The sequence below is a fragment of the Schistocerca cancellata genome, chromosome 3, assembly GCF_023864275.1.
Source record: "Schistocerca cancellata isolate TAMUIC-IGC-003103 chromosome 3, iqSchCanc2.1, whole genome shotgun sequence".
NCBI lineage: Eukaryota > Metazoa > Arthropoda > Insecta > Orthoptera > Acrididae > Schistocerca > Schistocerca cancellata.
Window position 1 is genome coordinate 747,498,571 of NC_064628.1, and position 16,143 is coordinate 747,514,713.

Below are 16,143 nucleotides of genomic sequence, written 5' to 3' on the forward strand. Positions count from 1 at the left end.
GCACAACTTGACGTCTCTGTTGGTAGTGCTGACACATTCGTCCACCAGTTGGGGTACTCAGAGGTCTGTATCGGCTAACAGACCACGAAGGAACGTCTGTGCGGAATTGTTTCAGCGTTACGTGGCTGATCGTGACAGTTTGTTGACGAACATCGCCACAGGCACTGAAATGTGTGTTTATCACATCGAACCAGAAACGAAACGGCAATCCATGGAGTGGCGTCACACCACTTCTCCTCCGAAGAAAACAGTTCAAAACCCTCAGCTGGTAAAGTCACAGCGATGGTCGCCTCAGACAGTGAAGGGGTTATTTTGTTTGACGTCCTCCCTCATGGGGCAATGATCAGTTCTGAAGTGTATTGTGCTACCCTCAGGAAACTGAATAAACGAATTTAGCGTGTTCGTCGCCACAAAAATGCTAATGAACTTCCTGTTCTCCACGCGCACTCGACAGCGGCTCACAAAACTTCGTTGGACTGTTCTCCCTCATCTATGGTACACCCCAGTCCTCGTCGCACTTTCCGGCTTCTTCCTGGCCCATTGAAGGACCCACTCCGAGGGGAGCAATACGACAGGTTATTGACGCATTTAAGACGTTGGCTTCGACGTCGGCCAATAGAGTGGCAGCATGCGGGCATTTAGCCCTCTGACTAAGGTGGCGTAAGGCCCTCGCACTGAGCGGAGATTATGTTCAAAAATAGGGTTTTGTAGCCAAGATTACGGAATAATACGGTGTGTTGGAATCCTGAATAAAACCAACCTGCAGTCAGATAAAAAATGTGTTGCCTTCCTTATTGAATGCCCCTCGAATTTTCATCTACGTCTATACTGTCCAAGCCACTGTAGTCAACAGATCCCTCCTCACAGATTTAAATCCGCCAGGGCTTCGACTCCCACATTCTATACGTGACAGGAGTTCTCCTCCGCGACTTGTGGGTACAGCAGTCCCTGCTAAAAGTATATTGTGGGGACATGGCTTACCCACAGCCGCATGGGTGGGATTGTTTCTAGAACGAATATTCACTTTGCATCAGAGTGTGCGGCGATATAAAATTTCCTGGCTGATCCCGGTCCGTCACAGACGTTAAATCTGCCGATCACAGACGGGAAGTTTCGTATCACCGCGCTCTCCACTGAAGAGTAAATATTCAAAAAAAAAAAAAAAAAAATAAATGTTCAAATGTGTGTGAATTCCTAAGGGACCAAACTGCTGAGGTCATCGGTCCCTAGACTTATACACTACTTAAACTAACTTATGCTAAGAACAACACACCCACCCACGCCCGAGGGAGAACTCGAACCTCCGGCGGGAGGGGCCACGCAGTCCGTGACATGACGCCTCAAACCGCGCGGCCACTCCGCGTGGCAGTGAATATTCATTCTGGAAGTGGAGTCTTGCTATTTAGCGAACTGAAAGAGAGTGCTTACATAATCGGACAGTACAATGGTCGTAAGTATGAGCGACCTTGTGGTAACTTCAACCACTTCCCACTGTACCGCGTACTAGAAATACTTCCAGAGCCAATAGCATAAAGAGTGCGAGTAGAATGAGTGTTTACCTGACTCTGTGCTCACTGCATTCAGTCTAATCTTGTCTTCGTGGCCCCTACGTGTGTGATAAGTAAGGGAATTGTTCTACATTCGTAGAGTCTGCATTTAATACTGGTTCCTGCAGCTTTGGCGAGTGGTTGTGGACTGTTTCAGCAGTCTGGCAGACGACGTTTTACAGCATTTCCGTGACGGTCTTCCGTTGGTCAGACAGACCAGGGAGGATTCGTGCTGCCGTTTTTGTCTACGTCCACTATCCTCTGTTCGTCTTATTTGGTACTGTTCCAACATGCTTGAGCAATATTCTAGAATGGGTCGCACGGGTGATACTGAAATCTGTAGTTTATTCACAATTTTTGTTCATAATGTTGGATAGAAATCAAAATAGCTAATAGTGGAGCCGAAGTACAAACAGGGAAGTTAAAGAAGAATAGAAATGAGAAAAAAGAAAAGAAACTGTCAATATTACAAATACATTATATTTCGAGATCTAGAGCGTTACTGTGAGTAATGGGGATTACGAGAGGATAACAGCTTTGGATAGTGCTGTATATATCTGCGTTCACAGTATGCGAGCCCCTGGTGGAGGTTATCTAGTGTGCCATTTTCACTTCCATCATTTCCTGTTCCATTCGCGAATGTTAGGGGGATGAACGGGGCTGGTAAACCTCCATGTGAGATCTAATCAGTATCATTTTATCTTCATGACCTTTTAGGAAGCAATATATTGGTTGACTCTTTTACAAAATACGTTCACTGAATTTTAGCAGTGAACGATGGCGTGACGCTTTTATAACGTCTGCAACTGGAACTGGAAGAGCATCGTCGTAACGCGTTCGTGTTTACTAAACGAATCTGTGACGAAACACAATAATCTTCCTTGGATCTTCTCTGCTTCCTCCATCAAGCTTTCCTGGTACAGGTCTGAAGCTGACGATCAATATTCAGGTATCGGTCGAACAAGAGTGTTGTAAGCTACATCGTCCGTGGGTTTACTACGCTTTCTGCAGATTCTCCCAACGAATCTTAGTCTCGCATCTTCCTGTACTAAAATTTGTTTTATGTGGTCTTTCGCCTTTAAATGGCTCCATATGCATATTTACCTGATCTACAATCGGGTAAACACGCTATAACAGGTCTTACCGCTTGCTTATGTGCGATACAACATCTTTGTTTATGACGAGTGTCAAAGGCTAATCCGCCCACGAAGCACTGATGGTCTCCAGATCTTCCTGAGTTTCGCTAAACATTTGTACCGTAGCAACATTGCAGTATACAACACCATCATCCACATACAGCATCATGAAGCTTCCAGTCTTACCTACCAGTTCATTTACATATAGAGTTGTAACGCCCGGCGGGGTCAGGGATTTTCTCTGCCTCGTGATGACTGGGTGTTGTGTGATGTCTTTAGGTTAGTTAGGTTTAAGTAGTTCTAAGTTCTAGGGGACTGATGACCATAGGTGTTAAGTCCCATAGTGCTCAGAGCCATTTGAACCATTTGAACTCCAACCACAAAGCTGATCTGATGTTTCGTACTTATGTTCATCTCGGAACAATGCGAAATGCCTTCCAGAAGTCAAGGAACACTGCGTCATTTGGGCGCTGGTACGTAGGCTGGTAGTGTATTCCCTGACTTCCCACAGACTCAGTCTGTGTTTCAATTGTCGTCTATCTCGTTTGCGAGAACTGTTCTATTGATTGTGCCAGATAAGTTTTTCTCCTTCTGTCTAGCAGGTCAATCACACCAATAATTTTAAGAACTCAGTAGCTTTCTTTGATAACGAGTGGCAACAGCAACAGGAATGTAACTTTAGAGAGTCCTGTCCTGTATGCATGTTGTCTGATGCCGAGTAGGGAGAACTGTTCTGTTTAGAGTACCAGATCATTTTCTTACCTCAATCTAACCGGCAACTCCCTCGTACAGACTCTGAATTTGATGAACTTTCTGAATTTCTTCACTGAGGAGTGGCGACCCTGCCAGAAAAATAGCTTTGAATAGTGCCGCTCCTTTCGCTTTCCTGTGCATTAGTACTCCGAGGTCTCATTAGGGAGAACTGCTCTGTTACGGGTGCCATATAATTTTATTCTCCTCTGTCTAGAAGGTCAGTTCCTTACACAGAGACCGAGCGAGGTGGTGCAGTGGTTAGACACTGGACTCGCATTCGGGAGGACGACGGTTCAATCCCGCGTCCGGCCATCCTGATTTAGGTTTTCCGTGATTTCCCTAAATCGCTCCAGGCAAATGCCGGGATGGTTCCTTTCAAAGCGCACGGCCGACTTCCTTCCCCGTCCTTCCCTAATCCGATGAGACCGATGACCTCGCTGTCTGGTCTCCCTCCCCAAACAACCAACCAACCAACCTTACACAGAATTTGAAGCACTCGCTGTATTTTCTGGCTGAGGAGTGGCAACTGAGACAGAAAAATTACTGTAGATGGTGCTTGCTGTACCTTACCCTTTTGGTCTGATGTCTCAATAGGGAGAAATGGTCTATTGCTGGTGCTAGATAATTTGTTTTCGCACGGTCTAGCAGGTCACATCCTTACACAGACAAAATTTCCAGCACTCTCTTCACTGAGGAGTGACAACCATGACAGGAAGATAACGTTAGATAGTGCTGTCGGCTAATATCTGAGTAGGAATAACTGTGGCATTAATAGCACCAGATAATTTGCTTCTCTCCTTTCAGCTGGTCACTCCCTTGTGTAGACTCAGAATTGGCAGCACTCGCCAACTATCTTCGCTGAAGAGTGGCGACCGTGCCAGGACAGGCACTTGTGCGGCGGCTACAGAAAGGAGATACAAAGGAGCCTCCATCACGGCTCTCGCGCTAATCGGCAGCAACGGGCAGCGACAGCCCCCCTAAGGTCAGGGGTGACGTGCGATGGCCGCTATATTTAGCGCATGAATTGCCAGGGGTGGAGGGAGGCGAGCGAGGGGGTGAGTTGCGCCGCACGGCTGCCCTGTCTCTGTTGCAATTTCACGGCCCGCGGACCCGCTCCATGCGCCGCCGGGAATGCAGCAGACTGGATACACTATCACTGGCACACTTCATTGGGCAGCTGGCGACGCGTGGCGCGATACTTCACGGCTTCGCAAGTGTGCTGACGTGGCTATTGGCCCTGGAGATTGGTGCATTATTTTGGTGGCTCTATTATCGTAGCAGTTTACATAAGTTTGTCCAAAACACTGAGACAAGCCCGCAAACAACTCTGCTTCTTATTAACAAAAGAAACAACTTCTTGGAATCAGTCGGTGACGTTACCTAAATCTGTACTGAATAAGCTACCTTAAGGTGTATGGCAGAGGGCACTTCTGATACCGCTGCCATTTCGTCCTTTCCCTCTTCTACTCGTGAACAGTCCATGGGAAGGACGAGCGTGCAAAAACTTCCGTATGAGCTCTAATCTCTCTCATTTTCTGGTCGTAGGCTTTTCACGAGTCATATGTAGGAGGAAATAATATGGCACCGGTCTCTTCTCGGAACTTACAGTCTCAGAACTGAAAACCTCTCTGTGATACACAAAACTTTCCTTGTCATCCAGTAGAGTTTGCTTAGCAGTACTCAATAACCAGACGAACATGTGTTTTACAAGCCACATATTTTGTGGATGAACTACTCTTGCTTAACACTCTTCCGATGAATCTCACTCTGTCATTTCCTACAATTTATTTTATGTAGTCATTCCACTTTAAGTCGCCCCACGTGGTTGTTTCTAGCTATCTTAGAGTTATTACTATTTGCAGTCAACTTTTCGCCATGAGCTTAATCAAACATTAATGGATATTTTTGCCTATTTATGGACAATAAGTCAACTGCAAGACTCGACGTCCATCACCAGTCCTACTCAGATCTCCCTACGTTTCCCTGAGGCCTTCTGTATTGAAATCTTCCAAAAGACAACAGCATCGTTTGCGATCAGCCTCCTGGAGTTATGTGACAACTATGCCAAAGTGGCGCTTAGGTTTTATTACAACCGATACTGAACTTTGTTCCACTAGTTCCGAGATGGGATCTGATGATGAAACAATGTAACAAACAGAAAAAAAAAACAATTTTAAGAAACTACACAGTATTATTCGCAAAATTCTGTTTATTTTCAAGGTGGACCACTTCTATGCATTCTGGACTCTAAACAATGTAGCTGCGTGTAGCACACATCACGTCAATTTCCTTTCGTGAAGTCTTTGTTGACACATCGTATTGCAGTAACCTCCTTTGTAAACTCAATATTATTTTATCGAAAGGCCAAAACAGTGGTATTATGCTGGAATGAAATTTTAATGAAAATAGCAAATAGAGTAGAATGTTCGATAAAATCAAGTTTCAACTTCGTAGTTCGTTAAAAGACTACAGACAGATGCAGATGTAAATACATTGGCTTCACTTTAGAATACAACCGAGCAATATCTCGGTCGAAAATTACGGTACCAAGACAATATATTTTATGCTAGTGGAATCCCACAGCTCGTAAATATTTGAAAATTTTCATATTTCAGAACGACAAAGAGTTGCTGATCAAACAATAAGAGGTACCATATATGTTGCCTCGTGATGATCAATCAATCGAAAGCCGTGGTGAGAAAAGATTTGATCATCAGCAGCTGCTGGTAGTATTGAAATATGATTTTTTTATAATTACCAACATAGTCACAACGAGAGTGAAGCGGTGTTTAAGTAGCCCTCAGTCCCAACATGACTATGACGGCATTCACATGGAGTAGAGACAGTGAACCGCGGACAAGTGTTGCTTTCTGACACAACGACGTGAGCACTTGAGGTCACCTCTGTCTTGTAGGTCACAAAATATCTCATTAGTTGCCAATTTATTACTTTATTATTCTTGTCACTTAATTTGTCTAACTATGAAGACTTCGAGTGATTTCTCCCCAGAATAAGACCCCAGTCTGTCGCCGTCCATTAGAGGGGATGCCTCTTCACAGCCTTGAGAAATGCTGCCAGTTACACATACTACCTTGAAACGCATTCGTAGTTTCGAATACGAAAAACATTCAGCTGTATATGGGAATAACGACAGTGAAAATTTGGGCCAGACAGGGACACGAACACTGATTTTCCGCTTTACGCTAGCGATCGCCTTCTTTTTATGTCATTTTGTTCGCTTTCGTTCGTTGCATGTGCTAGCGGCGGACGTCGTAAGACACCCGTTTAAGTTCGTCCCTCATCTATTAAACCAGTTATTTTTTTTTATTTTTTTTATACAGAGGGCTGCTAACCCTCTGTCCGAACACGCTGAGCTACCGTGCCGGCTAACTTCCATATGCCGTTGTTGATGCGTCACAACCTGCACTCGTACACACATTATGTAATTCCCGTACAGGAGACGTCGATACCAGGCAGCGACTTTCAGTTAAAATGTCCTCTCCTGTACGGGAATTACATAATGTGTACGTGAGTATGTTGTGATGCTTGAACGACGACATATGGAAATTTGGGTCTGCCTGGGAGAAGTGCATGGATAGCGAAATCGATTATGGCGACCGTTCGCACAAAGCGGAAAATCCGGGTTCGTGACCAGGTCCGGAACGAATTTTCACTGTCGTCATTCCCTTGTACAACTGATGGTTGTTCGTATTCACTACTGCGAATACGTTTCGTGTATTTCGTAACGGCTGTATCCACCGCAGCGTTCTTCTTAACAAAAGATGCACTGCAGAATCGTAATTATACTATTCCTAATTGGAGGACTGGGTCTCCACCGTCCTTGTGATTCATCGCGGATGTCTTGACGCTGTTACTCTCGTCTGGGCCTTCCATATTTATGTCCTCTGGAGAGAGGTTGTTCCAGTATTGTTAAGCAAACCAGAAAATTGACTGCTTGTTGATCCACACGCCTTATTATGTATTCGGTTCAGCCCATCATGTCTGATGGGATCCCTCATCCGCTACTCGAGGGACGTGCCTGATACGGGTAACAAGGTTCCTCATTAAAAGAATTCTACGTAAACGACGCAAAGTCATTCTACAAACACGGATTGCTTTTATTGACTTCGGGAAAGCATTTCACTCGCTCGCAACAAACATAATATGTAACAAAAAAATAGTTCAAATGGCTCTGAGCAGTATGGGACTTAACATCTGAGGTCATCAGTCCACTAGAGCTTAGAACTACTTAAACCTAACTAACCTAAGGACATCACACACATCCATGCCCGAGGCAGGATTCGAAACTGCGACCGTAGCGGTCGCGCGGTAATATGTAACACAATGGAAGAAAGATCATATCCCATGCATCTTATAGCGACAATCAAAAACTTATATGAATATTATAAAATAATCATAAACACAGGTAGCTCAAGTAACAGAAGAAAGAATAATAAACAAGGCGTCAGGCAAGTATGCCGCTTGGCACCGACAATCTTTTACACCTGTAATCAGGATGTTATAAAAAATGAAAGAATAAAGTAAATGGAGGCACAAAAGTGGAAAGAAACTGTCTTCTAAACACTATGCTCTGTGCAGATCCGAGCGGTTCTAGGCGCTACAGTCTGGAACCGCGCGACCGCTACGATCGCAGGTTCGAATCGTGCCTCGGACATGGATGTGTGTGATGTCCTTAGGTTAGTTAGGTTTCAGTAGCTCTAAGTTCTAGGGGACTGATGACCTCGTAAGTTAAGTCCCATAGCGCTCAGAGCCATTTGAACCATTTCTCTGCAGATAATGTAGTCTTAATAAAAGAATGAAGTAAACTTACATTTGGTGTATGGATTATATCAACTAGGAAGACAATGCTATAAACTGAAAATATGCAGCACTAAAACTAAAGTTACGGCTCACTGTGGAAAACACCCAATCCGATCAGAAATTGTTATTGAAGACAAGGTACTGGAACATCTGTCAGGTTTTAGATATTTAGCGTGCGATAATAAGTTTGACTAACGACAATGGCGTACAGAATAAAATCAATAAATTTCGGCACATATGTGGAAGTAAAAATAAAACCGTAAAGAACAAGATTAAGTTTTTACAAAATAGTGGCTGTGCCTCTCTTGGGCTATGGCAGTGAATCTTGGACTGAAAAAAGGAAAAACAAAAACAACGTATAAGCAGCTGAAGAGAGTTTCTTTAAGATATGTGAAAAGCTGCTCGAGGAGGGATCTTATAAAACACAAGAATATTCGAGGACAGTTACAAATATATAGCTTAAACGACAAAGTTGAAAAATATAGGGAGAAATGGAGACAACAACTTAAACGTGTTTGTATACAAGTAAAAGCGCCGAGCCGGCCGCGGTGGTCTAGCGGTTCTAGGTGCTCAGTCCGGAACCGCGTGACCGCTACGGTCGCAGGTTCGAATCCTGCCTCGGGCATGGATGTGTGTGATGTCCTTAGGTTAGTTAGGTTTAAGTAGTTCTAAGTTCTAGGGGACTGATGACCACAGATGTTAAATCCCATAGTGCTCAGAGCCTTTTGAACCATTTTTTTAAAAAGCGCCGAGATAAAAGAAATAATAGAGGACGGAAAAATGGTATTACAAATGTGAAATCGGGACAGGTATAGTGCCTAAATATTGGAGGAAGAAGAAAAAGGAGACGAGGACACAGTTCGCGACCTCGCCTTGCTGGTTGGAATGTATTTGAGATGGGGTACTAGAGGTGCCACGTATTCAAGATAGTTCTTTGATGTCGTTAAACACGATGTTCCCGTGACACCCACAGAAAAGCGAGGAAGGACGTTTTCTGCCTCTTTCTTTAATTTGCTGGTTATTTCTTCCAGTTGTTCCAAGAGAAGTGCAAGTATGTGCATTTTACTACAATATAAGTCAAGCACAAAGAAATATTTACTGGAAGAAACTTACCCTCCGTACTTGTAGCACACACAGATTATCAAATAGCTGCATGAACAGGACACAAAAATTAATATCACTGAAGATGCTTAACATGAATACGCGTAAGAATAAATTTCAGGTGGAAAAATCGGAAGTTTTCTTATATTTATCGTAGAATAATTGCGGAAAATGGATGCAAATATACAACGATATCACTAGACACTGACGGAAAAAAATTCTAACACCAAGAAGTAGTTGTGCGAGATAAACGAAAGATGCTAGGCTTATTTCTACATCTGAAGGATGATGTCTATTTAAATTTGGCGTCAGTCGCATAATGGTGGCGCAGTAGTGCCTCTACGAGCATGCATGTCACGTTTGCTTTAAACACACGCTGTAACTCTCGTAGCTTTGACATTGGGCGTGGTGAGTTGCTGTTAGTCAAGAATGCCTTTAAGGTGACAGACACCATTATTTACGCCACTGAGTTTGAACGAGGCCATGTAATAAGGCTACGAGATGCTAGATGTTCCTTCTGCGATATTGGAGAAAGACTTGGCAGGATAGTAATTACTGTATATACACACATAAAAAAAAGTTTTGCTTCACATCGGTTCCCAGAACTCCAGAAGACAGACGTTGACTGTGGAAATTGTGTCAAAGACACAGCCCCTTTCAGAGATGTCACTAAACCCGCCGCCGGCCGAAGTGGCCGTGCGGTTAAAGGCGCTGCAGTCTGGAACCGCAAGGCCGCTACGGTCGCAGGTTCGAATCCTGCCTCGGGCATGGATGTTTGTGATGTCCTTAGGTTAGTTAGGTTTAACTAGTTCTAAGTTCTAGGGGACTAATGACCTCAGCAGTTGAGTCCCATAGTGCTCAGAGCCAGCCACTAAACCCGCCCAAAGATGTAAACAACTATGCACGAGCAGCGCTTATTAGACGGAGAAGGTGCGACAGCCGATCAATTCCAGTCATTCCACCAGGAAGGAGGTACATGGCTCGTGTTGTCTGTAGTTCAACCACGCCTAGACGGTCAAGACCGCGGTTCGATCGCGTCCGCATTCTCACTTTGCGCGAGGATGGGCTGTCAACAAGGGAAGTGTTCAGGCGTCCGGAGTGAACCAAAGCGATAATATTCTGACATGGAGGAGATACAGAGAGACAGGAAGTGTCGATGACGTGCCTCGCTGAGGCCGCCCAAGTGCTACTACTGCAGTGGATGACCGCTACCTACGGATTATTGCTCGGAGGGACCGTGACAGCAAGGCATGTTGAATATGTTTTTCGAGCAGCCACAGAAGGTCGTGTTACGACTCAAACTGTGCGCAATAGGCTGCATGATGCGCAACTACGCTCCCAACGTCCATGGCGAGCTCCATTTTTGCAGCTACGACACCATGCAGCTCGGTACAGATGGGCCCAACAACGTGCCGAAAGGACCGATCAGGACTGGCATCATGTTCTCTTTTCAACCAGAAAATCGTTGGAGACGTGTTAGGAGGCAACCCGGTCAGGCTCAAAGCCTTAGACACACTGTCCAGCGAGTACAGCAAGGTGAAGGTTTTCTAATGTTCCGGGATGGCATTACGTGGGACCGACGTACGCCGCTGGTGGTCAAGGAAGGCGCTATAACGGCAGCACGATACGTGAATGCCATCCTCCGACCGATAGTGCAACCATATCGGCAGCATATTGGCGAGGAATTCGTCTTCATGGATAACAATTCGCACCCTCATCGTGCACATCTTGTGAGTGGCTTTCTTCAGGATAACGACATCACTCGACTATAGTGGTCAGCATGTTCTCCACACATGAACCCTATAGAACATGCGGGGTAGACTGAAAAGGGCTGTTTATGGGCGACGTGACCCACCAACAACTCTGAGGGATCAACGCTGAATCGCCGTTGAGGAATGGGGCAATCTGGACCAACAGTGCCTTGATGAACTTGTGGATAGTATGCCACGACGAATACACACACGCATAAATGCAAGAGGACGTGCTACTGGGTATTAGAGGTACCTGTGTGTACAGCAGTCTGGACCACCACCTCTGAAGGTCTCGCTGTACGGTGGTACAACATGCAATGTGTGGTTTTCATGAGCACCTGTGTGTACAGGTTCCCGAACTCTCGGAACCGAGGTGATGCAAAACTTTATTTGATGTGTGTAATCTCTGGCAGCGGTGAACATGATCATGATGATGTATGGTCGCAAGAAGACCGGTCACCGGGTGGCGCTACCGAGAGGAAAGACCATCGTGTAGGGCGTGTGGCTCTGGCGCGTCATACTACATCTGCAGCAGAAATGTGAACAGCCGCTGGCACCACAGTGATACAACGAACCGTTACAAATCGGTTATTTGAAGAACAACTCTAAGGCAGACGCCCTGTAGAGTGCATTCCACCGACCCCAAACCACTGCCATTTACGACTTTTGTGGCGTCAAACGAGAGAGGGCTCATTGGAGGGCAGGGTGGAGGACTGTTGCATTTTATGATGAAAGCTGGTTCTGCCTCGGTGCCAGTAATGGTCATGTGTGGGTTAGAAGGAAGCCAACAGCGGACCTACAACGAACCTACCTGCTTGCTAGACACACTGACCCTACCACCAAAGTTATGGTCTGGAGTGCAATTTCTATGAGAGCAGGAGCACTCTCACGGTTATTCGACTCAACCTCTCTGCAGATCTGTACGTCAATCTGGTGATTCGACGTGTTGTGTTGACATTCATGGACAGCATTCCAGGCCAGCCGGAGTGGCGCTACAGTCTGGAACCGTGCGACCGCTACGGTCGCAGGTTCGAATCCTGCCTCGGGCATGGATGTGTGTAATGTCCTTAGGTTAGTTAGGTTTAAGTAGTTCTAAGTTCTAGGGGACTGATGACCTCAGGAGTTAAGTCCCATAGTGCTCAGAGCCATTTGAGCCATTTTTGACAGCATTCCAGGGGGTGTTTTCCAACAGGATAACGCTCGCCCTCACACCACTACTATAACCTAGCATGCCTTACAGAGCGTCGATATGTTGCATCGGCCTGCTCGATCACCGGATCTGTCATACGGGACATCATCGGATGACAACTCCAGCGTCACCCCACTACCAGAATTAACCGTCGCTGTAGTGACGGACCAAGTGCAACAGTGTGGAACTCAACACACTCACACGAACTGACACCCGGCACCCGTACAGCACAATGCAAGCACGTCTACATGCTTGCATTCAACATATTGGCTGTGGTGTTTTTTTTTCCTGTATTGAATTTCGATTCCCCCTGAAGTGGGCGGGCTGGCAGCAGCTTAGTACGCTGCTCTTCAGCGTACAGAATTTGTAAAACACAAGAAGATAAGAAACAATAAAAGCAAGCGATAAAACGGTGACGTGTATTGTAACACGGCATAAAATTGTGGAAAGCAAAGGGCGGACGAATTCTAATAAAATACACAGGAAGCAGGCAGGTAAAATAGTAGACAGGCAATTTAAAAAACACGGTGACAGTCTGGTTTCTGTTCGCAAGAGATAAAAAATTACACCCAGCGACAGCATGATGTCTGTTCGCAACACTTAACAATCACTGGAAACACCGCACTAAAAAGTCGGCACGAAGATGACACACCACAGCCAAGGTCAGTAGGGGGGGGGGGGGGGAACCTGGACAGATGAGGGGAAAAAAGGGGGGAGGAGAGGAAAAACGAAAGGGGGAGGGGGATCCGACGGAGGGAGAGGAGTCATAAGGGGGCGGGGGGGGGGGGGTGGGGGGCAAGGCAGACGCGAGAGGGAATGGGGAAAGGCAAAGGAGGGAAAACGCAAACGGACTTGGGGGAGAGAAGGAAGGCAAGAGAGGGTAGCTGCAATGCTTTGCACACACATACAAAAACTCAAAAAGTTTTTTTAGGCATTCACAAATGTTCGATATGTGCCCCTTTAGTGATTCGGCAGACATCAAGCCTATAATCAAGTTCCTCCCACACTCGGCGCAGCATGTCCCCATCAATGAGTTCGAAAGCATCGTTGATGCGAGCTCGCAGTTCTGGCACGTTTCTTGGTAGAGGAGGTTTAAACACTGAATCTTTCACATAACCCCACAGAAAGAAATCGCATGGGGTTAAGTCGGGAGAGCGTGGAGGCCATGACATGAATTGCTAATCATGATCTCCACCACGACCGATCCATCGGTTTTCCAATCTCCTGTTTAAGAAATGCCGAACATCATGATGCAAGTGCGGTGGAGCACCATCCTGTTGAAAGATAAAGTCGTCGCTGTCGGCCTCCAGTTGTGGCATGAGCCAATTTTCCAGCATGACCAGATACACGTGTCCTGTAACGTTTTTTTCTCAGAAGAAAAAGGGGCCGTAAACTTTAAACCGTGAGATTGCACAAAACACGTTAACTTTTGGTGAATTGCGAATTTGCTGCATGAATGCGTGAGGATTCTCTACCGCCCAGATCCGCACATTGTGTCTGTTCACTTCAACATTAAGAAAAAATGTTGCTTCATCACTGAAAATAAGTTTCGCACTGAACGCATCCTCTTCCATGAGCTGTTGCAACCGCGCCGAAAATTCAAAGCGTTTGACTTTGTCATCGGGTGTCAGGGCTTGTAGCAATTGCAAACGGTAAGGCTTCTGCTTTAGCCTTAACCCTTCCGTAAGATTTTCCAAACCGTCGGCTGTGGTACGTTTAGCTCCCTGCTTGCTTTATTCGTCGACTTCCGCGGGCTACGCGTGAAACTTGCCCGCACGCGTTCAACCGTTTCTTCGCTCACTGCAGGCCGACCCGTTGACTTCCCCTTACAGAGGCATCCAGAAGCTTTAAACTGCGCATACCATCGCCGAATGGAGTTAGCAGTTGGTGGATGTTTGTTGAACTTCGTCCTGAAGTGTCGTTGCACTGTTATGTCTGACTGATGTGAGTGCATTTCAAGCACGACATACGCTTTCTCGGCTCCTGTCGCCATTTTGTCTCACTGCGCTCTCGAGCGCTCTGGCGGCAGAAACCTGAAGTGCGGCTTCAGCCGAACAAAACTTTATGAGTTTTTCTACGTATCTGTAGTGTGTCTTGACCATATGTCAATGAATGGAGCTACAGTGAATTTATGAAATCGCTTCAATCATTTGTAATAGCCCCGTGTGTACTTCACCGCTAGGATGCGCGGCGGTCCGCGGTCGCAGGCGCAGCAGGCGGCGGCCGAGTCGATGCACCGCGTGCAGGAGGTGGCGCTGCCCGAGCTGTCGCTGTCCGCCGAGTACTCGGTGTCGCGCACGCTGGCCGAGGGCTGCTTCGCGCGCATCCTGCTCGCCACGCACCGCCGCACCGGCACCACCGTCGTGCTCAAGGCCGTCCACGCGGAGCTCACCAGCGTCGCGGACTTCCAGCGCGAGTTCCACTACAGCTACCGCGTCAGCCCGCACCCCGCCGTGCTCTCCGTCTACCCCGTCGCCTTCCGCGCAGACGGCTGCTACGTCTTCGCCCAGGTACGTCGATCCACCTTATTACTGCATACTCGACATACTGATGCTACTGCTCCTGGTGTGCAGCACATGTCCTGTAAGTAGGGACAGAAAAAAAATCGTTTTATTCCATGACAAAATTCGCTATTTTTGTTCGTCCATCCTTTTGACTGGAGGTCTGCGGGACTACGGCCGTCCTCTACTGTAAGAAAACGAAACGTCTTCAGCTGTCCACATTCTGTCATTTATTGTGTAGCTACCAGTTTCGGCGTTTCAACGAACCACTACAGGTCTCAGTTAATGCTAAAGGGGTTAAACTACACAATAAATGACATGATAAGGACGGCTGTAGGCGTTTACAAATTCGGTGTTATCTTTTGCCAAATAGGATTTTTGTTTGCCAAGTTCGGTGTTATTTTTTGGCAAATTCGATTATGTTTTTTGCCAAATTTAATGTATTTTTTCCTGCTAAACTTGGTGTTGTTTCTTGTCAAATTCCGTGGTTCTTTGCTTTAATCCGTGATGATCGTTTGGTTTATCAGAGTTTGGTGGTTTGGGCCATATTCCGTGCTGTTTGGTTTTTGCCAGATTCGGTGTTTTCTTTTTCAAATTCCGTGTTATCTGTGTTTTTGCCAAGTTTGGTGTTGTTTTGCTTTTTGCCAGGTTCGGTGTTTTTCGGTGTTTTACCAAATTCTTCTACATCTACATCTACATCCATACTCCGCAAGCCACCCGACGGTGCGTGGCGGTGGGTACTTTGAGTGCCTCTATCGGTTCTCCCTTCTATTCCAGTCTCGTTCGTGAAAAGAAGGATTGTCGGTATGCCTCTGTGTGGGCTCTAATCTCTCTGATTTTATCCTCATGGTCTCTTCGCGAGATATACGTAGCAGGGAGCAGTATACTGCTTGACTCCTCGGTGAAGGTATGTTCTCGAAGCTTCAACAAAGCCCGTACCAAGCTACTGAACGTCTCTCCTGCAAAGTCTTCCATTGGAGTTTATCTATCATCTCCGTAACGCTTTCGCGATTACTAAATGATCCTGTAACGAAGCGCGCTGCTCTCCGTTGGATCCTCTCTATCTCTTCTATCAACCGTATCTGGTACGGATCCCACACCGGTGAACAGTATTCAAGCAGTGGGCGAACAAGTGTACTGTAACCTACTTCCTTTGTTTTCGGATTGCATTTCCTTAGGATTCTTCGAATGAATCTCAGTCTGGCATCTGCTTTACCGACGATCAACTTTATATGATTATTCCATTTTAAATCACTCCTAATGCGTACTCCCAGATAATTTATGGTATTAACTGCTTCCAGTTGCTGACCTGCTATATTGTAGCTAAATGATAAAGTATCTTTC

The 16,143-nt window shown here is 46.1% G+C and overlaps 1 protein-coding gene across 1 annotated transcript in view; it reads left to right on the plus strand.

Annotated features, from left to right (window-relative positions):
- The window catches only part of LOC126175764 (serine/threonine-protein kinase meng-po), a 151,942-nt gene that overhangs the window by 98,965 nt on the left and 36,834 nt on the right, over positions 1–16,143 (plus strand). The window contains exon 2 of the mRNA XM_049922734.1: positions 14,481–14,808. Within this exon, the coding sequence (XP_049778691.1) occupies positions 14,482–14,808 (327 nt within the window). The 5' untranslated portion in view covers position 14,481. The remainder of the gene's footprint in view (positions 1–14,480; positions 14,809–16,143) is intronic.